General features: G+C 42.7%; 2 protein-coding genes across 2 annotated transcripts in view; one reads left to right on the top strand and one right to left on the bottom strand.

The window, feature by feature from the left end:
- Positions 1 to 17,065, bottom strand: part of PLEKHA8 (pleckstrin homology domain containing A8) — a 31,162-nt gene extending 14,097 nt beyond the window's left edge. Inside the window, exons 1-6 of the mRNA XM_065629906.1 lie at positions 17,018 to 17,065; positions 6,097 to 6,213; positions 5,315 to 5,470; positions 3,257 to 3,381; positions 1,663 to 1,821; positions 699 to 739 (exon numbers count right to left, since the gene is read on the bottom strand). Coding sequence (XP_065485978.1) covers positions 699 to 739; positions 1,663 to 1,821; positions 3,257 to 3,381; positions 5,315 to 5,470; positions 6,097 to 6,213; positions 17,018 to 17,057 — 638 coding nt within the window. The 5' untranslated portion in view covers positions 17,058 to 17,065. The remainder of the gene's footprint in view (positions 1 to 698; positions 740 to 1,662; positions 1,822 to 3,256; positions 3,382 to 5,314; positions 5,471 to 6,096; positions 6,214 to 17,017) is intronic.
- Positions 17,066 to 17,674: 609 nt separating this feature from the next.
- On the top strand, positions 17,675 to 26,866 carry FKBP14 (FKBP prolyl isomerase 14). Its single transcript, XM_065629023.1, has 4 exons — positions 17,675 to 18,032; positions 20,005 to 20,156; positions 22,783 to 22,910; positions 24,787 to 26,866. The coding sequence occupies exons 1-4, from the start codon at positions 17,836 to 17,838 to the stop codon at positions 24,943 to 24,945; spliced, it is 636 nt and encodes a 211-aa protein (XP_065485095.1). The 5' UTR covers positions 17,675 to 17,835; the 3' UTR covers positions 24,946 to 26,866.
- Positions 26,867 to 27,450: the final 584 nt, after the last annotated feature.

Below are 27,450 nucleotides of genomic sequence, written 5' to 3'. Positions count from 1 at the left end.
GGAAAGAATACTGGTTAGTGTATAAAACATTGCTTGGTAAGCTTCTTCCTCTGAAAACACACAAATAACAATAAGAGAAAAATAGCTGACAGAAATTATAGGCTGTCACAGGCTGCTCTGAGCAAAAGAACTTGTCTAAAATAATGAAAGGAACCAGGCAGCTCTTTGGAGCACATAGGATTAACAATTCAAGTTCAGTTTGCAGAGTTTAAATATATTTACAAGGACCTTTACTAAAGAGAGACACAATCAAAAAAATACAATTGATCACGAAAAAGAAAATCACAGGTAGGTATTGTACCTATAAGAATATCCCCTCATTAGTACTTTAAAATATATACCCTTGCCATCTGCTATACAAATTATAGCCTTCTCTCCGTCAACAATTTTATGAGTTTATGGAGCAGAACCTAAAATGCAGGAAAGAGCAATAAAGTGGGAGAGAACTGGCTGGCAACTGACCACTAGGTCATCAAGTGGGTGTCTGAGAAAAATAAAAGGGAGAGGGCTGATAAAGAAGAGACATGAAGTGGGGTGAGCCAGCTCCCTTTTGTTGTGTCTGCTTCCAAGTACACAGCTCAGAGCAACAGAACTCTGCCTGCATCCAGTACTAGTAATATTAGAGTAAAAATATGGAAAGAACAGACACTACCAAAACCAGATTAGAAAGACATTGACAATATAAACTTTTATTATACCTTTCTGTTGAGGTGTGACTAGACAAGACAGAGTGCTTTACCTGCAAGATAAGTGGGGAGGGGGAATATTCTTTAAAGCAAGAAGACTGTATCATGCTTCTGAAGCTTCACATTTCATTAAACTCAAGCTGGAGTTAGCAAAAAAGCTGAAAAGCTAAGCATACACTCACTAATTCTCTGACCTGGAGGCAGTATACAGACAGATAGGAAAATAGTGCTACGTTATTACACTGTTAAAATATTGAAAAGAAAAAAACAAAATCCAGGAGACTTCTTTTAGAAGCTAGCTAGCAAGTGGCAAGTGAGACACAGTATAGCATATGGAAAAGAAACAAGGCAGTGAGTTTTCTTTGCAATGATGTTTTCTTCACTTATGAAAAAAAATTATGAAAAACCAGAAGAAACATGAGGCCAGATACCAGGTATGGTGAAATAACCTCACTGCTTGATGCAGTGACACATCTGCCTTCCTACATACAGCTTAATCTGCTGTTTGCTAGAGATGCTCCAGTTTTGTGTATGTAGTTGCGGATTCAGGATCCCATAAAGTGCCTTTGTCATTAAAAAGATAAGCTCATCAGCTCCTGGTGACGTATTACCACAGATCCGATGCTGCAGTAGCTTAGGAGAGTAATAATTGCTGTGAGCTCCCGCAATGGACCAACTTGACATACACTCGGGGTATTTAGAAACACCACAGCCTGCAGCTGGAGCAGGCCCTGAAAGTTAATGCTTAATAACTTTCATCTGTCATTAGAAGTTAAAAGATTGGTCACTGCTTATTATTATAAAAAAATGGCCCTATCTTACTTGCAAACCACAAGTAATAGCAGAGTATGTCCAGTGGAGGATTACTAGCTATAAAATGGGTAAAAATGCATTCCCTGCTTCTAAAAGTGCTGCTTCACAAAAGGGTGCCTTACCAGCTATGCCGAGACTGAGAGAAAAGGATAGTGGCCATTACCTTGTTCGTTCTGAGAACTGCTAAATGTGGAGATCCAGGCGGGGTCTGATGCAACAACTCAGAAGTGAAAGCAGTATTTGCAATCTGCATACATTCTTCAAGAGTCTTCAGGAAGGTGTCACAGGTTGATTTTAACAGAGCTCCCATATCAATTCCGCTCTGTGGGAAGAAACCAATGGGAATACAAGGACTCAACACAGAAGAACAACTTTGAGCAACAAATGTCTACAAAGCCCACAGCTGCTACATTCATGATTTCTGTTTAACATGCATTAAAACGCAATGTGTCAGCTGCTCAGAGAAGTGGCATCATGTATTCCTGGGGCTATGCCCCCTCACAACATCACCACTCTTGCCAGCTTCTCACTACAAAAAGCCCAGTATGCTTGCGTTTTGAAAGCAATGCCTTCTAGTTACTTATCTCTGGTGTTAAAGGTGCATTAAATACTAAGCCTTGGTGTATTCAACAATGGCATTCCAGATGACACCACTGGCAGGAGAAATGAAAAGTAAACAAATTAAATGGGATCGGAATGATCTGCAGATAATTTCAAAAACCCCATGAACAAAAAATTATTACAATTCAAAAAACAGACAGAATGAAGTATCACATTACCACAATACTCTTCATCTCTGCAAAGTGCAGTTATTGATCCTGAAATGCTTTTAGCATTAAATCTTTCCAGTTAAATAGCGATAAGATCAGGGAAAGCGAGTTTTGCCTCAGAAGCATAAACTATGAGCTGGATAAACATCACATCACTTATTTGTTGTCAAAACCTGTGAGCTGCAAGTTCCAACAGCACCTTTCAGTCATTTATACACTACATCGTGCTTCTGCACTGGCTGTTAATCCACCATAAACAGTTTTATCGGATATCTTTACGGAGATGGTTTGGACATACAAATTATTAACCCTCGGGTGTTCTGCCCGCCTGTCCTACACTTGATGACCCATCTCTCCAGTGAGAGGCATCCTGGAACTTCACACCAGCTTCTCCAGCAAGGGATGTGCATCCTTCTTCACACATTTCTCTCTCAAAGCAAGGGGCAGATCATTGTCATTAGGAGACCCCTCTTAAATGAGGTTTCTTTGGTCAGGAAGATTTGCAAGGTTTGAAACTTAAGTGAGGCTAATCATGCAGTTCTTTCTAGCAATCTTGCTTTTTTGTGGTCTGCATTGTCTCTTGACCTTTTAAGGGGTTTGGCTGAGAAGTGTTTTTCTGAGCAGAATATTAATGACTCAGGGCAGAAAAATGTGCACTTCTTGTAAGTTATCTTTTTATAAAAAATCCTTTGCTTTTTTGATCCACTATATACACATGGTCAGCTACAGAGATGTTATTATCTGGATCATAGATATCATCTCATCTCACTACTTGCTACCCCAACACAGGGAAAGTTATTTGCAACAATACAGTGTTACTGCATTTAAACAAGAGCTGTTATGTGGGTACATTATTTCCCATAGGATCTCTGCAGAAAGAGGGTACAATATTAATTAGCTGTGAGTGAACACTACATTGGCTAACCAGAAGAATTCACAATGCTCAAGTCTTGACATATGTGGTCTACACCAAAAATAGCGCTGTACCTCTGGTTCTGATACCCCAGAAATGCTGGCTCCCTTCGTTTTATGCACTTGCTGAACAAGGAGGTTACAGTACAGTCTAAGTTCAGACATTTTAGTCTTCAAGGCTTCTGTGTTTTCAGTGAACTCTAAAAGTGAAACAAAAAAAGAGTTACATTTATTGTATCCATCTTGCAATATATGATTTTGGAAAGTTGCTGAAATAGTATTATCCAATCCAATCAATACTTCTTTATTTCAAAACATTTCCTATCAACTCAAAAAGATGAGCTGGATTTGCCAGAAATTATGCTCCTGACAGGTAAAATACTGTTTCGCTATTTGCCATCATAGACAGGAACAGTATGTTCCTAGACTTAGGACACAGAGAAAAAGCACGTACACACCACTTGACTTTATTTGGCCTTTTAAATAGGACAAAACCCTTACTTGCTTTCACTAAGTAGTTTAAAGTGCAAACAGTTACACTGTGACTTAAAAGACCAGGATTCTGGGTAGAAACCACTGGAGGGAAAAGATGCAACCTGTCCAATACATAGGAATTAATTTAATACATATCCTTGAATCATAAAATGATTGAGGTTGGAAGGAACCTCTGGAGACCAACTGATCCGACTCCCCTGTTCAAAGCAGGGTCTGCCAGAGCATGTCGCCCAGGGCAATGTCGTTAGGTTTTGAACATTACCAAAGATGAAGACTCCACACTTCTCTGTGCAACCTGTTTCAGTGCCCTCTCATCCTCACAATATAAACACTTCTGCTTATGTCTCGATGGAGTTGCTGGTATTTAAATTTATGCCCATTTCCTCTTGTCCGTTCACTGAGAAGAATCTGGCTCCATTCTTTTTTTATGCTCTCCTCTCAGATATTCCCTTTAATCATCTTAGTGGCCCTTTGCTGGACTCACTCCAGTATGTCCATATGTTTCTTGTACTAGAGAGTGCAGAACTGAGCAGACTAATCCAGATATGGCTAACAGTCAATGTGAGATTTTTCAGAAGTAATTTTTTTTATATTAGAGTCCTAGAATTACAGAATAAATTAATTTCTGTTAATAAGACTGGCACTGTTTAGTTCTGCAAATACATCAGTAGCTTTTCACCCTGTGCTACTGTATGTCAGTTTACAGATATAACTTTGTTCTGCTCCTAGAAACTGAGCATCAGATCCCCACTTTGTGTAGGGCCCTACAGTAGCATCTTATACTCAGTTCTGACTCAGTTTGAACCAGCAGATGCAAAGCCCAGTGACAATACACATAACGCTAAGAGGAGAAGCGATCCCTCACCTAAGGGAAAGGAAGTGCATTTGCTCAGGATCACAAATATATTAACAATAATTTGCTGTTTTCCCATCTTCTGCATAGTCACTGTGCTGAGGTTACACATGGTTAAGGCATGAGGTCTCACACTGACTCATGAATAACACACTTGTAAGCAAGAGGGGTCTTCACTGGGGTGAAAGTGAGATTGTTGATGAAAGCAAAGAGGTCAGTGAATTAATTTTCATAGCCTGACCATGATCAGATTTCAGTTTCCGAATACTAGTATGCACATTTAAAACCAATTGCAAACCTTCATTTTAATTGCCAAGGGATTGTTGAAGTACACAGGACAGTCCAGTTAGAACATGGAAGGAAAGGGTCTGAGGAACTCCAAAGCTCAAGAGCCACAGGCATGAGAGGTGAGGTCATCATACTAAGACAGTCACACAAGGTGAGTGTCTCACCTTCATGCACAGTCTGCATCCCAGTGACCCGCAGCCAGGAGCTACTCACTCCTTGTACTTACAGAACCCATCAGCACAGGGTTTTCAAATGATTTATACATAGTATATTCTAAGGAAAAGCCAAGTTTTCAAATCCCTGCACTGAGAGCTAACACCTGAGATTTCTAGCTAGAGTTCCCACACAGCCTGGCTTTTAGCAGCACCAAAAACCTGAAGCACAAGTCGGACATGGTGTTCAGGAATGGATTTTGTCATCTTTGTGTGTACATCTACTAGGGTAAGGATGGGAAAATACAAAGCAAATAGTATGTGCCAGCAAAAGGGTGTTCTTGCCTTTTTCCTTCTGTGTCCTGCTGTCGGTCAGACAGGCTTTGGCAGTTCCTAGCGCAACCAGCCACTTTTGCCTTTCAACTGCATTTCTTGCCTTCAGATAGAAGTATTGCTCCCCTGGGATGATCAGGTCCATTCGCGTGTTATCTGCAGGATGAACTGGAAGCAACACAGATTTCAGACCAGTCCTTCAGCCCTTCCCAGCCCAGCTGAATAACTAGATATATATGTTAGGTGGCAGGTCAAACAATAATGAAAGAGGAGGAATCTACAGCCCCCACCTTCCCCTGTTGCCATTTTATGACTTCTTTTCTGAGTTAGGGAATAGACAGGACACACACGTGTACAGCTGTGGGACAAAAGGCCATGAAAGGGGTTTTGTGATCAGTATAGTATCATCTGCAAGTCTTCATGGAAAGGGCATTCTCTTCTGGCAAGCCTCTCTCTCAGGTTTCTAGCCCATAACTGAACCTCAAAGATGTGGCAAGTGATCCAATATGAGTGAGTGGACCTAGTACTGAAGCTTATTATTCATATTTCTAGCTTCAACTTTATGCTTATGGAAAGTCATTTGAAGCTGTGTGAGGTTCCACCATGGCTCATGAAAAACAGTGACCCACCTGCCTGTGGAATAACCATTATATTAGAGGCCTGAAGCTCTCTTAACATTTTCGAAATACTCTAGAATAAAAACTGGCATATAGATCAAGTTACTGAGTTACTGCAAATACATACCAAAGAAATCAAGCCACCAAATAGCCCTAGTGTTGCTGTATCTTACTTACCTTGAATTTCACACACGGCCATTTGGATGCTTCCCTTACAACCCTTCCAGGCATCTTCCTGAGAGTCATAATAGGACAGGATGCCACCACAGAGAAGAAACCACCGAGGTTGCCAGCCTGAAAAACAAAACTGCATTTCTCAGTTACTTCTCTCCCAGAAATTCCACCACCTCTCTTATTCAGGACTCACTGCAAATAAGACCCCAAAGATTCCCAGTTTCCCCAGGAAAATCAAACCCTTTGAAGCAGTAAGATCTGTGGACAGCCCTGGAGGTTGTACACCACAAGCCCTACTTGCTGGTAGCTACATGTCCTTTCTGCAGGCAGCTGGAACTCAGCGGTACGTTCCTGCGATGTCACATGTCATTTTCAGTAGTTTTGCTAACATGGCATCGCTGACTCACTCTCTCTTGCAAAACCACCTTTTCAGTCCAACACCCCTCAACTCCTTCCATCACTCCTCAACCCACTTCTTCACCCTTTCCAAAAACCACCTCAGCTGTCTTGCCTTACACGTGTTCCTCCCTTGTGGCAAAGGCTAGCCAAACTCTCCTGAAAAGCAATGGGCAAGAAACTCCTAAAAATCAAGGGAAGGAGGGAACAGAGGCAGACGTGTTGATTTCTGAGCACCATCTTTCAGCAAAGCAGTTCTCAATACCTCTTAAATTTTCATGCTGCCCACATAAAAAGTAATCTTGAATTAATGACTTGCATGTCTGGATACCTTCCCTGAAAATAAACAAAACATCAGGCTACACCAAAACCAATAGTTCTGGGCACCATTTTTGCCCACCCTGTTGCCCAGCTTCAGAAGTAAATTACCCCTTTTGTGTTCTTCTTTTGGAAGTACTACAGCAGTATGAAAAAGATACAAACAAACAAGACAGGACAGCCATCATTTATGTCTAATTAAAAACTACGAGCTCATTAACTTAAGAAGAAACGAGGCAGCAATGTCACCGGAGGAAAGCAGCTTTCATTACTGAGCTGCAACAAGCTTCCTGGGCAAGGACCAAGGGAGCGAGATACCGAAGCTCCCACACTGTGCCAGCAAATCATCTCTGGGAAAAACACTTTTCCAAGACCATGTGGGTCACGTTGCTCCTACGCATTTTTGCAGAGAGGCCTCAATTCTGCTGTCCTCCACGCCGGGGCTCTGGCCACCAGCACTGCAGGAGCCTAGGCCGGGCTTGGGCCAACATCACGTTGGAGGAATGACTGCTCCCTACCAGCTAGGGACCAATTCCCTAGGCTACTGCTGAAGCCAAGCCCAACTCAGTTTAAGGTTAGAAAGCCCGAAAGCCACAGGCTTTCCAAGTATGGTTTGGATTTTTTTTTGGTTGGTTGCTTTTTTAAACAAGCGATACCACAGCATCTAGGCCAACCTGGTCTGCAGATTGCTGAACCTTGGAGGTGGCTGGAAAACAAATTAAACATAAATCCTTTTTCACACTCTTCCAGAGCTCTTCCATTATTTCCTAGAAGAATATAAAAACATTATAAATGGCAAAGTACTCTCAGTCCTTCTTTATATGAAGGGAAAAAATCACAAGAATGAGAATTAAAAAAAAAAAAAAGAAAAAACAGCCAGACTGATTTTTATTTGTCTTGCCACCAAAATAAAGAAACTATCCTAAAAGTCACTATTGATATGGAGGAACTCACAAAAAAAGGACGTGATTGTTCAGCAAACAGAAGCAGTTAATTGCTTCAGACACTCAATGGCACAGAACCGATCCTTTAAATAATGCACAGCACCACAGTCAATATGAGCCTCTAATTCAGTCTGGAGATCCTGCTGCTGCACATGAATCATTTCGGCCATGGTCCTACAGCTTACTGTTGCATCTGACGCTCACCAAATTGCATTCCATCAATCAAAAGCTGTGTGATCGATTAGCCAACATACAAAGCACTCTGCCTCCATCACTTCAGAGGCTGGTTAAAAATACGTTGTTGGTCAATATATTTCGTTGAGGTTTTTCTTTGGTTGGATTTTTTGGCTCTAGGTCTTTTTTGCTGAGGGGGAAGCAGCAACTATCTGTCTTCCTTTGCAAAACCTAACTCTTCTTTATTAGATGTGTACTAAAAAGACAATGATAGACAATTGTTAACTAGGACAGTATATGTTTCCTGAATAGAATTGTTACACTAATAAAAATACATTTTTGTAAAAGGAAACCAATTAAAAAAAAAAAAAAAAACCAACGAAATCAAGCAAGGTTCTGTCAGAAGATGCACTAACCACCTGGTACTCACTGACACTGAGTCAGCAGCCATGAGGAGGTTATCCTAAACAACCAGCTAAAAATAGCATGTGGCTGACAAATCATGGGCAGTGCAACAGGGATACGAACTGCAATTACAGGAGCTTCACATTTGCAGACAAGCAAAGAGCAGGGGAAAAAAACGAAAAAAAAGAAAAAGAAAAAAAAAGAAAAAGAAAAAAGACACTTCCATAAACACAAGTCTTGGGCTTATTAAGTTTTATTCTCGCCCCATAGACTCTCCTGGGAGTATTGCAGTTTCTGGAACTGAGCATTCAGACCTCACCTGAGATATAACTCAATGATCTGAAAGTTCTTTTCCAACCAAAATGATTATATGATATAAAGTTAAAGCTGAACCTTTTGAGGTCTTACAGGTGCCAGCACTAACACAACTCTGAAGAATAATTTAGTGGAGGTCATTTATACTGGCGGTGCACAGGCAGGACAAAACATAGCTCATACTTCCACAGGCCACCTTAGAGGGACAGAGCTATTAACAGTAAAAATTGACCTTGCTGGGAAATTAAAAAAAAAAAAAAAAAAAGAGACAGTAAAATGCAAAGCACCATAAAAGTGAGTAGTAGCTTAAGGTCTCAGTCATAGAAGACAGTGAAGAGATTCCACACAACTTCATAGACATTGGTTAAGGTCCTAATACATATTGCACTCCTGTGTAAAACTTAAAAGTTAGTACCTGCAGTACCTGGAAGATCTTATATTGTCCACTACAGAAAAAGACATTTAAGCAGTCTGTGCCTACTAAGGATTCAGCATTTCTCCAGAAGTTTCCTTGGGCTGAAAGAACGGCCTACTTCCCTCCCTACACTTCAGGAAGTCTGGATGCAGCTATCACTGAGCAAACTTGACATTTCTTGATAACACAGTTGAAATTTGGACATAATTCAAACTTCAGTGTTGCTCAACTCAGACTCTAGACAGCATTCACTCCAAAGACCCAAGCCCGAAGAAAAAAACAAAACCAAAATAAAACAAAAACATTTGAAGACATGTAGATCATGTTAGACATCCACAAAGCCAAACCATCTGAGAGAATTACATACTCAAGAAGTCAAACCGATGACCTGGAAAACAAGCTGCAATTAAGAGATACCAGTTTGAGTTGCATTTCTAAAAGGCACCAAGGCCAGACACCCAGATTTTTATTATTGCTTGCTTTCCACTAGAATAATGTAATGTTTTGTGCTTATTAATTTCTTGAGCTTCAATGTAAGTTTTTATTAAAACTTATGCAATAGATAGTCCTTGGACTTCTTTGACCTTAATTCAGGTTTTTAGTGCAGATGGGAGATAATTCTGAAATTTCCACGTTATGGCAACATCCGCCTAATAGGAGGAATTAAAGCCTTCATCACATCCCTACTGCTAATCTCACGGTTAAGACCCAGGACTTGGCTGCAGCCCACAGCGCGGTGACAGAGCAGGGGCAGATCCCTGCTTTTCTGTGTGGTTGCTCTGATAGTCAGAGACATCTCACAGCAAGGACAAGCAATATCCATCTTTTCACTCCTTCTTAAGCAAAGTAAGCTGTGCGTGTGTTCACCAAACCACCACCTACCGCTTTACCTCCCAGCAGCCAAGGGCAGATGAATCACAGCTTCTGCCCAGTGCCGTGTCAATGACTGATAGCAGGACAAGAGCTGCTCAGGAAAATTCAGCTTAAACTGGACCAAGGCAGGACTGGTGTCTCGCAAAATAAACAAACAAACAACAAAACAAAAAACCACACACACACAAAAAAAAAGGAGAAAATCCAATATACGTCCTTCCCCAGTTGCCAGTGCTGATGCAAGTCTATGAATGACATCAGGTTCGCACCTCTGCTAAAGCCCAGCCTGCTCCTGGTTGTTCAGGTAGCAGCTGTTGGCCAGAACGTACCACCCTGCCCTCATGCAACCGTGACCGCAAAAGACCTGCCTTCCAGTTATAAGGAAAGTCATATTTTGCACTTCAAGGATCCATCTAACAGCCAAAACACAGGACCAAGTCAAGAGATCTTATTTCCAGCTTGGAAAGAAGACTGCTGAGCTGCCATGGATCGTCCTGAGAAGAACTTGACTTCTGCACTGAGCTGCCTGCCTTTCCTCACCTATACGACACTGATGTTTCATACTGGCCCAGAAGGATCAGTGCTGGTCTTAAAGCACTAACGTCTGAAGAAAGAGGATTTCCCTGAGGAATTAAGGCTACAGAAATCTCCATGTCACAAATGGACTAAACACTCGTTTTCAAGATCCCAGAGAGTCCGCAATCTCAACTATTGGGCACCCACACCAAACCTCACAATCTAGTTCTTAACAACTGGCTGCGGCCACGTGTGTCATGCTTCACTCATCCGTGACAATGCTGTCAGTTTCTAGCCAGGAAAAGCGTTTAGCAAAAGCGTATCTTACACAGACCAATCTTGACACTTCCCCCCTTTTTACTCATACAATGAACAGAAGTAATACAGTCAAAGGGTTACCCTGACACAAGCAATTTGCACCCAAAACTGCTCCCTGCTTTTTCCATTCAGCCTCCTAAGGCAATCCAGCATTTTGGGAAGGGCAATCCCAGGCACTGGAACACATTTTGCAGCCTCAATTCTGTAGTGAAACAATTTGTAAAGATAAAAATCCACAGTCTATATCCATGAGGGACAGCAGACAGACAAGAGTGTGTGACAATTCAAGCCTCTCTGAGCTGTCATTGTCTCATCTACAGAGCGGCTTCTAGAAATTCCCACATTGCAATTTTACTCTGATTATGTGCACATTAACAGCAGGAATCAATACTGAAAGCCCCTAAAGGTAACAAAGTTAACAGATTTAGCACGTCAACAATGGTACCACTCTGTAAAGCACTTGTTTGAGGTACACTAAAGGTTTCAGTGAAAATATCAACAGCTGGAACTGGCTTTAACACAGTGACCCTCTCCCAGACAATTTTTCTTGCAGAGGTCCCATAAAATCCACCCTCATTTCAATCGCAACAGTTAGGGCAGTTCTAGCAGCACTGAAAAAGGACACAGGACAACTGGGTTTGTTTGCAAACAGTTTTATGCCAGTGACCACCCAAGGCATGGAGAGAGCAATGTACCAAGCAGTCAGGCATTTTTGAAGGGGACACAGTGAAAGCATGAAGGGCAGAGAAAGGATCATGGCGAGTGATGGAGGCAAAAGTTCAATAATCCAGGCCACTGCCCAGACACACTAATTCAAGTCATTCAAAGCTCCCAGGAGTTTCCCTCCTCTGTGTATACTTCACAGCCCCAGCAAACTATTTGCTCCTCTCTCTGACCCCTGGGGTGATTATCAGGCCAGACCGACTCAATTAATTTATGTAAACACATACAGATACCACCTGATGGTATCACTTCACCATAATTCTGCAACACCTTTCATTTCTGTCCTTACCCAGCCATTCCCTGCGCTCACTCATTTATTTCAGTGCGGGACTGAATGCAGAGGCACCGGTACTGCAGCATACCTGGCAGGGAACGCTGCGCCGTGCCGGCTCTGCAGCATCACTCTAACACCTATAACAGAGGAGAGACGGGACACAGATTTGCATTCCTGCAGCCTCATCAAACTTTTCTGCTGCAAGCACATTACTCAATTCCAAAAAGGTATGACAAAAGCAAGCGTGAAGAAAAACAGGAGAGAAGGGAGGAGAGACTTGAGAAAGAAGGTCAAACCACACAAACATAATTATGCAAAATCCAAAGAGAATGAACTATCTAGTCCCTGAAGCATCCTGGGTGAAAAGTGCAGCCAGAACTAGGTGAGACTCAGCCACTCATCTAAACCAACACCTGGTCTCTGAGAGCAGCCACAGTCTGTAATACTGAGCAGACCATTGCTCTGAAGGCAACAGAAACCTCAGCTGTCTAGGTCCACCTCCACAAAAACCAGACTTCTCATCCTATACAATCAGAACTTGGACTATACCCAGAGGCTAAAAAGAAGGGAAAAAACTATAAACAAAAGCTTTTTAGAACCAAATGTTTATCTAAGTGTGAAGTTTTTGATTACTTCCTCCCTGGGGAGAGAGTACCTTATTTCCAGAGCTTGCTATCAAATGGAAGTCTATGTGCCTGATATCCTAAAAGGTCAGATTTATTTAATTAAACTCACAAAACAAAGCAGTATCATGTGCATCCAGATTCAAGCTATAAAAACTATTTCTTTCACATTTTCTTGAGCTCCCCCCCAAGTTTGTTAAGGAATTCTGAATCATTAGAGACAAGAGTAATTTAAAGTTCTATGTGAAAGCTAAAATGTACTGCTTGGTCTTGGCGTCTCAGGATAAACTGAAAAGAACTTAGAGCACAACAATAAAATAAGAGTGCATGACTAGACACAGGAAGATGGGGAGGACTAACTACAGTATGTGGTATGATGCAGCATCACTAGCGATGGCATGAATGCAAGGGTGTCATGCATCAAGGATGATGCGTTAGGGTTAGAGTTACTCAGCACAATTAAGGAAGTGAATATTTAAATATCAGGAAAAGCTTATCTTTGTGAAGAAAAGTGATCAAAGCTATTTTATGGAGCATATAATGAATACCAGGCAAGTCGTGGAGGCTGTTGGCGTTTTTCTTTCTAATGACAAAGATGCCTTTAATCCCCAAGCCAGGAGCTAATAAACATCACCTCTTCCAGAGTTAAGAGGCAATCCTGCCAGTGGCCACTGATCCAAGGTAAGCCGTGCCTATGCTGAAGATCTGAACTGAATTGAATTTCAGCAGAAAAAAAACCCCAAACTTGAAAGTGCCAAGCTCTCATACACACCAACAAAAGAAAGCATTCCCCAGTTTCACACTCTGTTTCCCTGTGGGCAAGCAATAGCTTACTCATTCTACAAACCTGTTGAGAAATCAAAATTGCAGATGATTTTTACAAGGCAATCTCCAAAGACTAAAGAAATGTATTTTATTAATCACAAGGTATGTTTAACAAAGAGCGCAAACTGCAGCTTGAGTTCAGTCGCAGAGACCTGCGGGAGACAGTTTCCAAAGAGCAAAGAGCAGCCTTCATGTGCAGTCTGCCTCTGCTCTCTCCTTTCTCCACTCTGCAAGCAGCACCACCCCAGGTTGAGCTCAGCCTCGCTACAAACCTGCAGCCAGGATCCAGCTGATGCTGCCCACACCAGATCCTTTATGCTCAGCCACGACCACAGGCAGCGGCAGCATGACACACTGAGGAGCTATAGCGAAGGTATAGGGTGACGCTTTTATCACCCCAACTGCTTGCTACCACAAACAGTACTGAAACAAATGTTATACTCTCTTTATCCATGCCGTAAGCCCATTCCTAGCCTCCACAATCTTTACCAAGGAATGTTAATGTTAGAGTTTTGGCAAAGGATGAAATCTAGGAATTTTTTAAGATCAAGTTGTACGCTTTGACTGTAGACTCAGCTGAAGCCAATTTACACGCCTGTGTGATTTAAGTCACCCAGCTCTGGGTTCTGAGGTTTAATAATTTGAAGTTTGCAGAGGCATCATATATTTGCTCAAGTGAAAAAGTGCCATCGCACTTTATACATGAGCAATAATTCTGCTTCCAAAGTTCCCTGCTCCCTTAAGGTTTTAACCAATTTGGCGAGGGAAGCACAGACGAGAGCAATCTCAGGACACACTTATTGCAAACACAAGATCCCAAGTGGATTTTCATAGGCTAGACCCGTGTGTATGCATATCTGATCCAAAGTTGGCACACTTCACTTGAACAAAAATATCACATTGAGAAGTCACTATCTGCTGGCCATTGCATTAGGGAAGAGAAAAAATCTCAGCTATCTAAGCTCAGGGGTTTCAGACGCAGCACTGGAACCACTGCATACAGAAACTATAACATGAGCACAGGATCAGCACCAGAAGAAAAACCCTATCTCTGAGCAGAAACCAAGTAACACTAATTCAGTTTATCCTAATCTATATAAAGCAAACAAGAGCATTTATCATAAAACAAGATAACTTGTTTGAGCAGTAAGGCAAGCTAATCTGTCTTTCAGTTGCTGGCAATCATGTTGTGCTTTCTTTGCCCTTTGCCCACGGAAAGCCAAGCTTGTTTCCTACTTCTGAAATGTTCTTGCTGCCAATAACTATGTAATTTGCAATAGAGATCTAGCTCCCTGCCCAAGAGCCAGGAGGAAATAGGTTGATGTGGACTTGATCTCTCATGATGGCAATGACAGAAGATGTTACACAACCAAAATCCCCAGAAAAGACTCAATTACCAACAAACTCCATCAGCTCCTCTCTCACAGCAAGAAGGGAAAGCAGTTCCCCTTTCCTACAGCTTTCAGCTTATTCTTTGGTGCACATTTTCTCTCTTCTCTGTGTGAAACAAAGGTGTGATCCTTATTAGGAGGCGAAAAGTGTGTAAGATGCCTGCAGTGTCTGTTTACATCAGCACTGTGTTACTAACACAGACACACAAAAGATGAGAGACATTTTCCCGATGTTTTGTGTACATCATTTACACCATGTAGCACCAGAGTAGTTAACCTTGAGCAAGAGGAAAAGCAGAAAAGTGACAGGAGTACTGTTCTGGATGACCTGTTGAACCCTCTTGCTGCCCTTAATCCCCAAAAGGCGTCTTTCCTGTCTCTCATTCCCCAGTTCTGTACTGCTGCTATGATAAATGCCACATTCCAGCACGATTTTTTCTTTTTTTGCATCATCGCATAAATTTATAACTTAATGGTTTCAGGGCAGGAAGTGTTCATTTTATTCCAGAAGAAAGCACATGTAAGCCTAGTTAGCTTGTAGAACAGCAAGTTTACCATTCTCAAACACACACCAGACAGGCCTTCTACAACCTAAGAGAAGGCATGGGGTGACCTTGAGCACCACACTGACTAATAGAGTCAAGTTTCAGCAAAGAAATCAGAAACATGCTTCAATCCTCCATCACTGATTTTTTTCCTCTATTGAGAACAAAAACTCATCTAGTTTTCAGCTGGGGAAAATCTTGTGCATCCAAGGAAAAGCAATTCCTTCAGTCTGTATTCACTTAGATTTAAGTTTGCAAAGTGTCATCTTTCTTCATGAAGGGTCATTTGGTTGAAAGTGCACAACAATGTGGCTAGCAAAACAAATAAACAACAAAAAAAAAAAGATGGAACTGGAATATTTCTGGTTCTTAGTTTTCATCTTACCACCAAAACAGAATACAAGTTCAGCTGATCCTACCACATCCACACTCAGGCACAAACGCTACAATGCCAAACCCCGGTAAGTCATCTACACACACAGTGGTTCCCACAGGCACTCACTCCCTGGAGCTCAAGCACAAGGGTTCCAAATATATCCCAGCATTTAGGCAATGCAAAAAAACCCAAGCACATAACACTTTAGATCAACTGAACCATGGACGTTTTTATTATGGGGAAAGGACTAATAACACTGCCTGAGTTCTACAATCCAAATGGAAAAGCCAAGCATGGCTGCTCCTACTGCCACACATGCCATAATTCAAGAGCATTCAGAAATCATTAAAAAAAAATATAGATCCATCTCTGTTCACTGAGACCTGACAGATTTCGATTGCCCTCTCAGAGCACCTATTGCCTAAAGGGGAAAAGCCGCAGCAATCTTCCAGCACACCAATAAATCCAGCCTCATGCACCACTCTTCCCCTGCCCCCTTGCCACACAAATTCATCCCCTGCTTCAGCTTTTTCTTTGTTTAATCCTGATTTCCTACTCGTTCTCAATTAACCAGAGAGGTGCAGCTGTTCCAGCCTCTCCAAAAACATTAAAGCAGGAAGGCAGCCCTCCTGCCTGCACTCTCCAGCAAAACTTGCACCTGGCAATGTCAAGGTCGTGGATATTCTTCTCCGATCATCCAGTTTCCAAACTGTTTCAAAAAACCACGGCGAGGTTTGCACCAGGCAAGACCCCATCCACGCACCGCAAATGACAAGCCACCCCCAACTCCAGCGCGTCTGGCAGCGGGCACCCCGCAGAAACACGGGTGGCACGGGTCCCTCCCCACCCCTGCAGCGTTTCTGACCCCACCACCTTCAGCCTCTGCTGAGGAAACCCATAGCTGCTTCCAGTGCTATAGAAGTCAAGCGTCCTATGGCATGGGAACACCCCCAAAAACTCAAATCTAGGCCTAGTGCTAGCAGGACAGCACCCCCACCCCGCCTCGCTTTTTTTTTTAATGCATTTTCATCCAAATCCCCCAAGCGTGACTTAATGCCGACGCCTTTTCCTCCCAGCTCTGGGATTCCCCCCACTCCCCGAAGCGACTCAATAAAAGCAATAAAAGTTTCACGGGTGTGTACGGAACGGGGAAGTTCGCTGGCAAGTATGACCTAACGCACCCCAAACAAGCCCAAACCCCAACCCGCCACCCCCGGGAGGGCAAAGGCCGCCCCGGGCGAGCGCTGACACCCACGGGCGGGCTAAACGCCTCCTCCAGCGCCGGACGGTGACAATGTGGCAGCGCAGCTGGAATTCCAGGGTGAGCTGGGGCTGGTCCCCTGCACGGCGGGGCCAGGGGGCAGCGCTGGTCCAGACTCAGCAAATACACGCCTATATATACACTTGTATAAATATATATATAAGATGATGATGGCATCCGCCCCGCTAGGGAAGCCGCCCCGCGCAGGGGCTGAGGACGGGCAGCGACTCACCGCTCAGGTAGTTGGTCCACTTGTACAGCACCCCCTCCATGGCAGCCGACCCCCGCCCCCATGCAGCGTGGCCGCCCCCCGGCGGAGTCACACCGCCCGCCGCCGCCGCCGCCGCCGCCACGCCCCGCGCCCCGCCGCGCCGCCGGCACCCAGGGCCATCGCGGGGCACCGCCCGCCCGGCCCGGCCCGGCCCCCGCCGCCGCGCCTGCCCACCGCCGCCACGCTCCTAGCGCAGGACGCGCCGCTGAGGCGCACCCGAAAAACGGCGCCGCAGCGCTACGGGAGCGTAAACAGCTCTAGGAATCGCAAACCACGTGACCGACCGAGGAAAGGAGGGGTGCGGGGACAGCGCGCCCGACCCGGTGGCCTTCCTCAGCCAATTAAAATGCGCCTTTGGTGACAGCATCGCCCAATCGGCGGCCGGCAGGAGCCGGCTCTATTGTGCGAGCGCTCCGCGGGGCTCCCCCGCTCGCTAGCGTCCGCTTCCTGGAGCGCCTGAGCCCCGCCCATCCCCTTCACTCAGCGCCCCTCCCACGGAACTCTGCTGCCGATTGGACAAGCTGAAGGACGGACAGGGACGTGCCCCAATGGGCGGCTGCTTCTACTGGGCTCGCTCTGAGGCGAGCCAATCAGAAGGCGCACCCTCCGTCCCGGGCCGTTGGAAGCCGGGGGCTGCCAGCTGTGAGGGCCCCTGCCACGTTGCTGGGCGGGCGAGAGCGGCCGCACAGCGGGCCCGGCCCTGGGAGCCGCCGTAGGCGGGGGGCGCGGGATGGCGGCCCGGCGGCGGTGAGGCGGGAGCCCCTGGCTGTGGGGCGGCGATGGCGGCGGCGCTGCGGGTCGCCCTGCTGGGCGCGGCGCTGGGCTGCGCGGCCGCGGCGCTGATCCCCGCGGCTGACGTGAAGGTGGAGGTGCTGCAGAAGCCGTTCATCTGCCACAGGAAGACCAAGTGGGGGGACATGATGCTGGTGCATTACGAGGGCTATTTGGAGAGGGATGGCTCCATGTTTCACTCCACGTAAGTAGATCGCCCTCGAGCGGCCGGGTGGGTGAGGTTGAGCGGGGAAAAAAATATATGTATATATTTCTCTATGTATATCTTTATGTGTACAGGTTGCCCAGAGAGGTGGTAGGTGCCCCATCCCTGGAAACATCCAAGGCCAGGCTGGATGGGGCTCTGAGCAACCTGATCTAGTTGAAGATGCCCCTGCTCATTGCAGGGGGGTTGGACTAGATGACTCTTGAAGGTTCCTTTCAACCCAAACTATTCTGTGATTCTATGTGTATTTTAATGTAGGTGACCCGTTCTGGCAGTGCTTTCCTGAATCTGGACTCGCAGTGGCCTGCAATCCATCTGCAAAATAGCTCTGCGGAGAGTGTTTTGTTGAGAGCAGGTTACCCATGCCTCCCAAAACTTTCATTTACCTGTGTGCAAGGAAACAAAAGCAATGCATGCGTGTTCATAGCATGCCCTAGATGCTATTTGTCATTGAATTAAAATAGCTTAAGTAAAGGTGCACAAACTTGGTAGTAAGACCCTTTCCACAGCCACCGATTTTCATAAAGTTTGGTTTGCCTTTATACTTAGTTTAGGAAGCACTGACTCACAATGCCGTTTAAGATTAACACCAACAGTAAAGTCTACCTTCTTTCTCTTTGCCAGATCGAGGCTATAAAAGAAATCTTGTTTAGCTTTTGCTTTATGGTTTGTATGAAGTGGAGCCATGTGGCATTTGTTAAAAGATGAGCATGTTATGCCTCTTCTTCTGCAATTTAGACACAGGTTTTAGTGTATGATCTCAGCAGTTTAATAAGTCTGCTGTGCACGAATTTCTGTCTGGTTTCTAAAGCAAACTGCTAGGGGAGAAGTCTGCCTCTAATTTAAAAAAAAAAAAGTTATATATATTCTTCCACTACTGGCAGCACAATGACAGCTTTTCATTACTGAAACGGCATATTCCTCACCTTCCCCCAGCAGACAAATCAACATACCAGAGCCACAGTAATGCAAGTAGGGAGGAAGAGCCAGAAATTCGAGGGAGTCTGCTGAGAGCCTGCAATGACTTGCTAATGTTGCCTTTCCTGTAAAACACCAGCGAAGTGTTAATAGTGGGAGACAGCAAAATGCTCAAGTATCTGTAGGCTATGTTTGAAGTCTACTTTTGTGAAACATACTTTAAAAGACGATGTTTTGCATGTTTATGTCCTTGCAGATGGTTTAAACTAAAATCTCACTAATTTTCTCTTGTAGTTAACCTGCCTCTCTAAAAGGAGTTCTAGTGACACCCTAAGTTTTTGCTGCTGACTAACTTCTGTAAGTGTTCTGTTTTCTTTCTAAGCACCTTTCCTCCGTGACTAGTGGTCCTGTCCTGGTGTGCCACCTAGTTAAGTTGGAAAAGGGGCTTGTCAGTCTGTTCTAAACTTCAAACTTTTGCATGCATTCGTTTCTGTTTTTCTAGACTATCTGTTATGTAGGGGTTTTTAAATTTCTTTTTGTTGGTGGTGGATTTGTTTGATTGTTTTTTTCCTAGTGGCTTTTTTGGAGTAGATGTGGCTGATTCTTCTAAGCATGTTATAAAGTATATTGTAATCATGACCAAACTAATTTTTGATTTGCAACTTACCAAAGAATATGCATGGCCTTAAATGTAGATTTTTAAGTAGAAATGCCTTTCTCATCTGATCAGTTTCAAAGTGGAAACAAGTGATCAGGGAAGTGCAAGTGGTGATCCAGGTTGCTCAGTGTTGTCATAAACACACCATGTAGATGTTCTCCTATTTCTTCCCACTTCTTAAGGGACATTGTCATGCAAAGCATAAGTTTTAACTATTTTAAAAGTCTATGTCTTTCATTTAAGAAATGCCAAGGTGTCAAATAGTGGTGTGTTTTTAATTATGTATCAATGCTAGGAGCATATTCCATCTGTTCCACGTGCCTTTTATCGAACTTGCTGTCTAAAGCCTAAGTGTTCTATTCCATTATTTTCCAGTCACAAGCATAACAATGGTCAACCTATGTGGTTTACACTTGGCATAAGAGAAGCTATCAAAGGCTGGGACAGGGGTTTGAAGGACATGTGTGTGGGAGAGAAGCGGAAGCTAACTATTCCACCAGCCCTTGCATATGGAAAAGAAGGAAAAGGTAAAACTCCTGAAGCCTTTCCCTTACTGTAATAGTTTTTAATCTCTGTATTTTACTGCTATTCCTGGCTTAAGAAGTTAGTAAGCTTTCCAGGCTGATTCCATTAAATGAGAAAAATTGATGGAGCCAGGTGCTTTTTCTCACAAATTTGTTTTCTGCAGAAATAACCATTAAGTGGTTACATGGTGAATACAGCAAAAAAATTGATGGTAGCTGCTGTGCTGTATATTCTGAGTGGCTTCTCTGTTAGTGCTGTGCTCAACAGTGCCCTGCTTTTTCTTTTTTTCCTCTCCTGCTTTTTATAGTCAAGCTGGAAGTGGTTGCTTAGGTAACAGTTGCCTTTTTGGCTGTTCCATCTGTGTTTGTGGTACTACTTCATGAATGTGCATGTGCAAGCCTCATTATTGCTTGCAGGTTTCTTTTAGAGCCCTAAGAAACTACCTGTGCTGCTGCCCAACCAGTTCTTGGCTGATACAGTGATCAGTTACCATTTATTTCTCCATGACAACTTATTCTTTTGCTCTTTTAGCCATTTTCAATTTGTGCAGCGGTCCCTGTTATCCACAGTAAGATATGCAGGTACCTGGGCAGTCATGTTGGCATCTACTGAAAATGTATTGAATGGTGTACAGACAAATAAAAGCATTGTTTGTAGTGCTTTCTTAACCTGTCTACTACTGATGGTGTTTGGGGGTTTTCCTTTCAAACATTTTCAGATTCTTATTTTAATAGGAGGGCCAGATTTGGAATTTGCAGTTAAATGAGTGACAGGCTGTATGATGCAGGAAGGTTACTTTCTCTGCTTTATGGGGTTTGTTTTAGTTAATTTTTTTGAGCAATTATTAGGAATATCTTGTCATGACAACAGTTATCACAAATGACCTAAGGTAATGCAAGGTTTCAAAACAGAAAGGATAAATGCCTTGGAACATAATAATCCTTCCTGCTACTGGCCTCTCCTATTAATCTGAGACTGTTTTAGGAGTGAAGAGTGTTTACATGTCTCTATCTTCTGGCAAGTAGAGCTGAACACAGGCTAAGTAGTATTCCATACATACAGCATACTCCATACTCTCCTTTCTTGAAAGTATTCTTTTAAAACTTGTTTTTCTAGAAGTCTTGGTTTGGGGTTCAAGAGAATGTTAGAAGTAATGTTTCTAGCAGAGAATAGGAAACTCATGGTGGTCAGTTAGTTGACTGTATGCAGGACACAACTGTAGATTTTTCCACAAAAAGATATTAAATGCTGCAGTGCTCACATAGTCATCACAGGTCTAATTGCCTTAATTAATATGTAAAACACTGTAGTTGTTCTTCAAAGACTTGCAAACCTCACCTCTGTGCTTAGTGCAAGGAGGTTGAACACGTAAACACTGCTAACTGCTGTAAGAAATTACTTGCTTTAGGAAAACTTTGAAGTATGTGAACATAATTATGTTGCTGTTATCAAATGATGCCCTTCAAGACAGAATTATTCAATTTTCTTCATGCTTTCATTTCACTAATGTCTCACCTCACTTGCTGTCCAACTTGAATGATGAGGCAGATGCCTTTTTTTGTAACACTCAGAAAAAATTAACTGTGTTTCAAACTCTAACCAGGCCACTGTGCCCTATGTTTCCAGAAGTTTCTACACATTTATTCATCCCAGAAATCTACAAGCCTGTTTGTTGCAGCTCAGGGTATATTTAACACCATAGCTCCAAAACAGTAGAAGTGGATTTGGTTTTTTTTCCCAGTCTTCTCAAGGCACAGGAATATATTTTGGGGTGCTGCCATCCAATATAGAAATGTATTTGGTCCTATTCAGCCTGTCTCTATATAAGGAGCAGAGTGATGTGCTAAAAGGTCTTTGTCAGTAGCTTTAGCCATCAGCATGAAGGCATAGCACATCACTGTAAAAGCCAATGCCTGATAGATTGAAATACTCGAAGAGTGGTGGCGTGAGGGGGAAGTCTTTGGCGCTGTTAGGAAATTATCAGTCTGTTCACCTGCATCAAAAAAGGCATGATGCCAAAACATGTCTTTTCAGCAGGTTTATATACTTCTTTTCTGCTGTGTGTTTGGAAATAGCTCAGAGCTTTGTGCAGCAGTTCAGAGGTGGCTATGGGGTTACCGATGGCACTGCTGACCTCCTGTCTTCCTCTGCAAGGATAGTTCCTTCCAGTGGCAGAATAGCAGGTATAAGGTGTCAGTTGGAAGTGGAGGGAATTGGGAGACTGAACTCTCCCTTTTTGCTACTCTGTCAGTCAGTCTTAGCTATATGTTGCAGCAGTGGCCACCTGGCTGGCTGTACAGTCTCCCTCACCGTTTTCCACTGTCTCTGGCCATCAAAAAAAGATTCAACACTGTTATCTGATAAACCTGTGATGATGATTGCTGAACACAAGCTCACATCAGCACGCACTAGTCTCCCAACAAAACTAGTTGCATTTAAAGTTGCGTATGTGCTGTAAGGGCTGCTCAGGGTGCAGGCTACAGTCTGAAATAGTTACATTTATCCCTGTTACAGATGTTTATCCTTGTTACTTCAAATTGCAGGATTACTGGAACATTGTTATGATGCATATGGCTTTTGTATGGCACTGAATAGTTGACTTCTCTCCATGTTTACCATTTTGGGCAGGAAAAATTCCACCTGAGAGCACACTGATTTTCAATATTGACCTTCTAGAAATTAGGAATGGACCAAGGTCTCATGAGTCATTCCAAGAGATGGATCTTAATGATGACTGGAAACTGTCCAAGCAAGAGGTGAGTGGGTTGCCCTTCTTGTGAGCAAACCTAACAGGATGGGATAGCAGAAAGGGAAAGATAAGCTTAACTTGACCCTGTTAGGGAAGTATCTACACACAAGTTAGATTTTACCTACTACTGTGCACGGAGCAACTTTCCAAGCAGAATATATGCTATTTAAGAGTGTTTTAAACCAATTATTTATTGGGCAATGCACAGTACAGATAGCTAGGACTAACGAGTCCTTAGCGTAACTACTGAACTGATGTGCTCATCGGTAATGGAAAGACACCCAAAAAGTCACTGCTAGCCAGGTGATCGTTAGTCATGTGGGGAAGGGCAAGTCTCTGTTCTTCCCTGGAGATGACTTTTAATGTTGCTGCTTTCCAGTTCTCTGCTTTTTTTTTGCCTTTGGAGTTTTATGCCTCTTTGTGTTGGTATCTTTCCCACTGAATGCTCTTGAACTACTGTTCCTGGCTCAGCAATTAAGCTCCTATCTGTGCTTTGCCGTTCTTGTGTGGCTTTGGCTTGCATACTTTCTTACAACTTAAAAATAGTTTTGGGGTTTTTTGTTTGTTTGTTTGGGGTTTTTTTCAGTAAAACTAAGCCAAATTTGCACATCTGTGCACCATTCTGAGCCTTGGATCCCAGCGGAACTGCTGGACTGCAGGCTCAAAAGCAGCCTTGAAAAGCCGGGGCATAGGCATGTGACCCATGTGTGCCCCACGCTTATGGGAGACTTGAAGTAAAACATCTTAGAAATAGAACCAGGCTTCAGGCCTTTGAGTTAGTTGGCGACTAATAAATTGGAATTGGAAATCCTGCTGTAGGGCAGTCCTGTTTCACAGTATTCACTGTCTGAAGGACATGTATTCAGCATTATTTACCTTCTGTTTGCCTCTTATTTTCAGTCTTCTGCTTTTCCAATGTGCAAAAAGTCATCCATGAGAAGTTAAGATAAACCACTGAGTTCTGTTTGATTTGGGGCTGGTACAGTTTGCTAGACCCAAAAGACTAATCTGTTACACTGTACATCAGACAGACAGTGTCAGTGTATCCAATGTCTGTGTATTAGAAATGTAAGCAATGACCCTAACAAATATCAGAATGTGAAATGAATAAAACACACTTGAAACATGGCCCATTTCTTGCAGTTAACAGTCTATTGTTACAGTCCTTGTTATACAAGTGGTATCTGTTTAACAGGTGGGTATGTTGGTATTGATGTTCCTGCAGAAGGCTCTGCAATTTAGAACACTTTGGATTTCAATAGTTAAACCTTAAACTCAGGAACAATAATCTGAAATTGTTCAAAACACTGCTCACCATTAGTAACTAGCTTTGTGTAAATAACTGTTCCACTAGTCTGTTTAAAAGCTACCTTGAATCTTTGTCCTTCAAAATTTTGAGATGTCAAGAAATAAATCTTTATTAATGTAGCTCCTACTAGAGTAGCAAACACTGAGATTGTGGGCAGATTTCTGTATGTTTTTGGGATGGCTCTTTACATCTACTGGCTTGTCAAAGTGCTGGGATGTGAAAAAGCTGTTTGGCTCTCTGACCAATTAGTAGCTAATAACCTCTGCCTAGCTGTTTATACTTTACTGTATAAACATCAGATGAAAGGTTTTACTGGCTTATTTTTCAGTGAGATACCATAAAGGTATGGCAACTGAATTGCTAGTTTTATTGTCACTTATATTTACTAAAGAGTCTTTCGTCGCTGAGTGGGGCTGCGGAATCAGTCAGACAAGTATTATTCTGGCAGTAGCATAGGAAGGACGTTGTCTATTGTCTAATACTACCATCTTGAACACAGTGGCCCTCTCTTACGCTACAGTAATCAATTCTTTCATAAGCCTAAAAATATTAACTCTCACCTTTTTTCTACTAGGTGAAAATTTACTTGAAGAAAGAATTTGAAAAACATGGAGCAGTAGTAAATGACACCCAGCACGATGCTTTGGTTGAAGATATATTTGATAAAGAAGATGAAGACAGTGATGGGTTTATATCTGCAAGGGAATTTACGTACAAGCACGATGAGCTGTAGAAAAGGGTGGCATAATTTTTTTGACACAAATGGCATTGACTTAGGCTGTCTGGTTCTCTTGTCATCTTAATTCTGTGTTTTGGAGTTGACAGCTGCTGTTGGCAAAGAAACACTGTTTATATGAAAGAGAATTTCTGTTCGTTATGTACAAATGTTTTAAACTATTTTAAAGTATGAAAATGTACTTCCTTTTATGCAGCAAAGGCTTGTACATCAGTGTTTTTTAAACTTTGTATTAATTTATTTTTCAGAAATGAAACAAACTTTGCAGTTACCAAACATTGTGAAAATCAAAATCCAGTTCAGTGCCTTTCTGTGATTTGTTTGTGTGTTAAGATCACTTTCAATGACTCCTTTATGTATAACTTCTAGTCTGTGGCTTAATTACTTGACCTTCCTTCTTGTGTGTCACTGCTTGAAAAGCAGTGTGCTGACCTTGCTTTTTTTTCTGCAGATTTTTTAAAGATGTACTAGAAGGCATCAGCATCTCTTCCTACAGCTGAGAAACTGATACAAAGCTGAATGAGAAGAATTACTACCCTGTACTGATTTTACTTCTCTAAAGGGAGAGTGCTACCAACCATGCCAATAATTGTCTGCATTTTTCTTTAAATTATGTGAAGAAATAGGAGGTAAATGTCAGACTTTTAATGTCAACAACACTCTAGAAAATGTTGGTAATTTGGAAAAGAGCAAGTTATGCTGCAGTGCAGAGGTAGTGTCCTTTACACACACACTTATTTGTTTTGAAACACAGAGCTTGCATTCATGAAGAAACATCATACCTTCCTCCTCTCAAGTTTTGAGGGAATTCTTGAGCAAAATCTTCCAAGTCTGAAGTTTCTCCCCTTTGCAGAAGGGGAAGAGCACACTGACAGGAGAAATCAGTATGGCCTGAAGAACAATTTGCAGAGGCTTGCCTGCTTTGCAGCTGTCCGAGTTGTACAACTTGTTTCGTCATTGCCCCTTTGCAGTAGCACACAAGTGATGTGAATTTTAAATAACTTTTTAGAAAAACAGAGGCATGAGACACATGCTGTATCTTTACAGAGGTAGAGGCCACGAGGATTCTGACTCCATTTTGTGTTTGACTGGTTTCTGGAGAGGAAAAAGCATTTTGCCGTTGTCCATGGTTTCTTAAGTGAAAGGACAAGGTACCTCAGGGAAGGAATCAGCCTGTATTCTGGTACCACTTAGATACAGGTCTCTGAATGCAAACTTGAAAAATGTTGCTCAAGTCTATGTAGGGACACAAAGCAAATCCAGTTATAGGAAATTGAGATTGCTGCATTGCACTAATCTTTATTGCCAAGGAAGACTATATTTAAGGTACTCAGTGCTGTAGATGAGCTACATGTTTTTCCCTGCCACCTAGTGTTGCAAGTAAGTATTAGAAGACTGATTCATTAAACAGAGTTCAGCTTCATATGGACATTGCAGCTTCCTCTCAATAGTGACTGTTCTGGGGAAAAAATGTGTAAGTGAAGGTATGCAGTGGTGGGGTTGTTTGGTCTGGTTGTGGTTTGTTTTTTTTTTTCCTTCCAGCATCTGGCATTTTGTGGCTGATGGCCTATGCGATATGGAATTGTAGCCACATATTTTGTTTTTGGTAACCTTGAGGTCTTTTTCATATATCATGCCATCTAGTTTTCTTGAACCATTTATACTTTTGCTCCCTAATGTTCTATGGCAGTGAATTTCCCAGTAGAATAGTCTAGGAAAATACTTCTCTTTTTTTTTTTTTGTCTTGTTACCTGTCCTAATTCTTGTATTGTGAGGAAATAATGAATAATCATTACCTATTTAGCTCTTCTTATTGGTTGTGATTTTTCATCTTGATTTTTTTTCTTGTCACGTATGAAAATGAAGCTGTGCTGGGCGTCTTGTTTTCCCCTACAGTCACCAGAGCATGAGGGGGCAATTCATCACATGTGTATTGTTCACGTTGTATTGGGACAGATCCTTTATCAAATGTTTTCCTGTCTTTCTCCACTGACTAGATGGGGAGCGTAGACAATTAGCACAGCCAAGATGGAGGAGGGCTGATAGGATATGAAGTTGGCCCTTAAGACAATCTTGCCTGGGATGTGGGAACCAGCAGGTACCCAACCACCCAAAAGGGAAAAACTGTGTGCATGTGTGCTGCCCGAACTGAGACCTGCATTGGGTCGGTCAGGGTTTTAGATTATTATTTGCAGTGTTCAGCATGTTCTCTAAATATCTGGCTGGGCAATGAAAACATAAAAGCATGAAATAAAACTTGGCCCAGATTACTGACCCAATATATAAGAAGTTAAGCTTAAATAATGAGGTGCCAGTGTGTGCCTTTAGTAAGGGCCAACTGTTGTTTCCTTTGTATTAAATAGGAGTCTGGAGTCAGTGAATGCTGTGAAATGTACATATGCGTTAACTTCCACTTAGATTTTTAAAGCACTTCATAAAAATAACTTTCAGTGAACGTGTTGGATAGTTAATTGCTTAATGCCAGCACAGCATTAAAGCTGC

The sequence above is a fragment of the Caloenas nicobarica genome, chromosome 2, assembly GCF_036013445.1.
Source record: "Caloenas nicobarica isolate bCalNic1 chromosome 2, bCalNic1.hap1, whole genome shotgun sequence".
Classification (NCBI taxonomy): Eukaryota; Metazoa; Chordata; class Aves; order Columbiformes; family Columbidae; genus Caloenas; species Caloenas nicobarica.
The sequence above is the reverse complement of the archived record's forward strand: the minus strand, read 5'-3'. Positions and strand labels throughout refer to the sequence as shown.

What these genes read in the sequence shown, in the direction of transcription:
- FKBP14 (XM_065629023.1), top strand. Translation starts at nt 17,836, where the DNA reads ATGGCGGCGGCGCTGCGGGTCGCCCTGCTGGGCGCGGCGCTGGGCTGC. An exon ending in GGCTCCATGTTTCACTCCAC is followed by an intron (nt 18,033 to 20,004) that starts GTAAGTAGATCG and finishes ATTATTTTCCAG; the next exon opens with TCACAAGCATAACAATGGTC. An exon ending in ATATGGAAAAGAAGGAAAAG is followed by an intron (nt 20,157 to 22,782) that starts GTAAAACTCCTG and finishes CATTTTGGGCAG; the next exon opens with GAAAAATTCCACCTGAGAGC.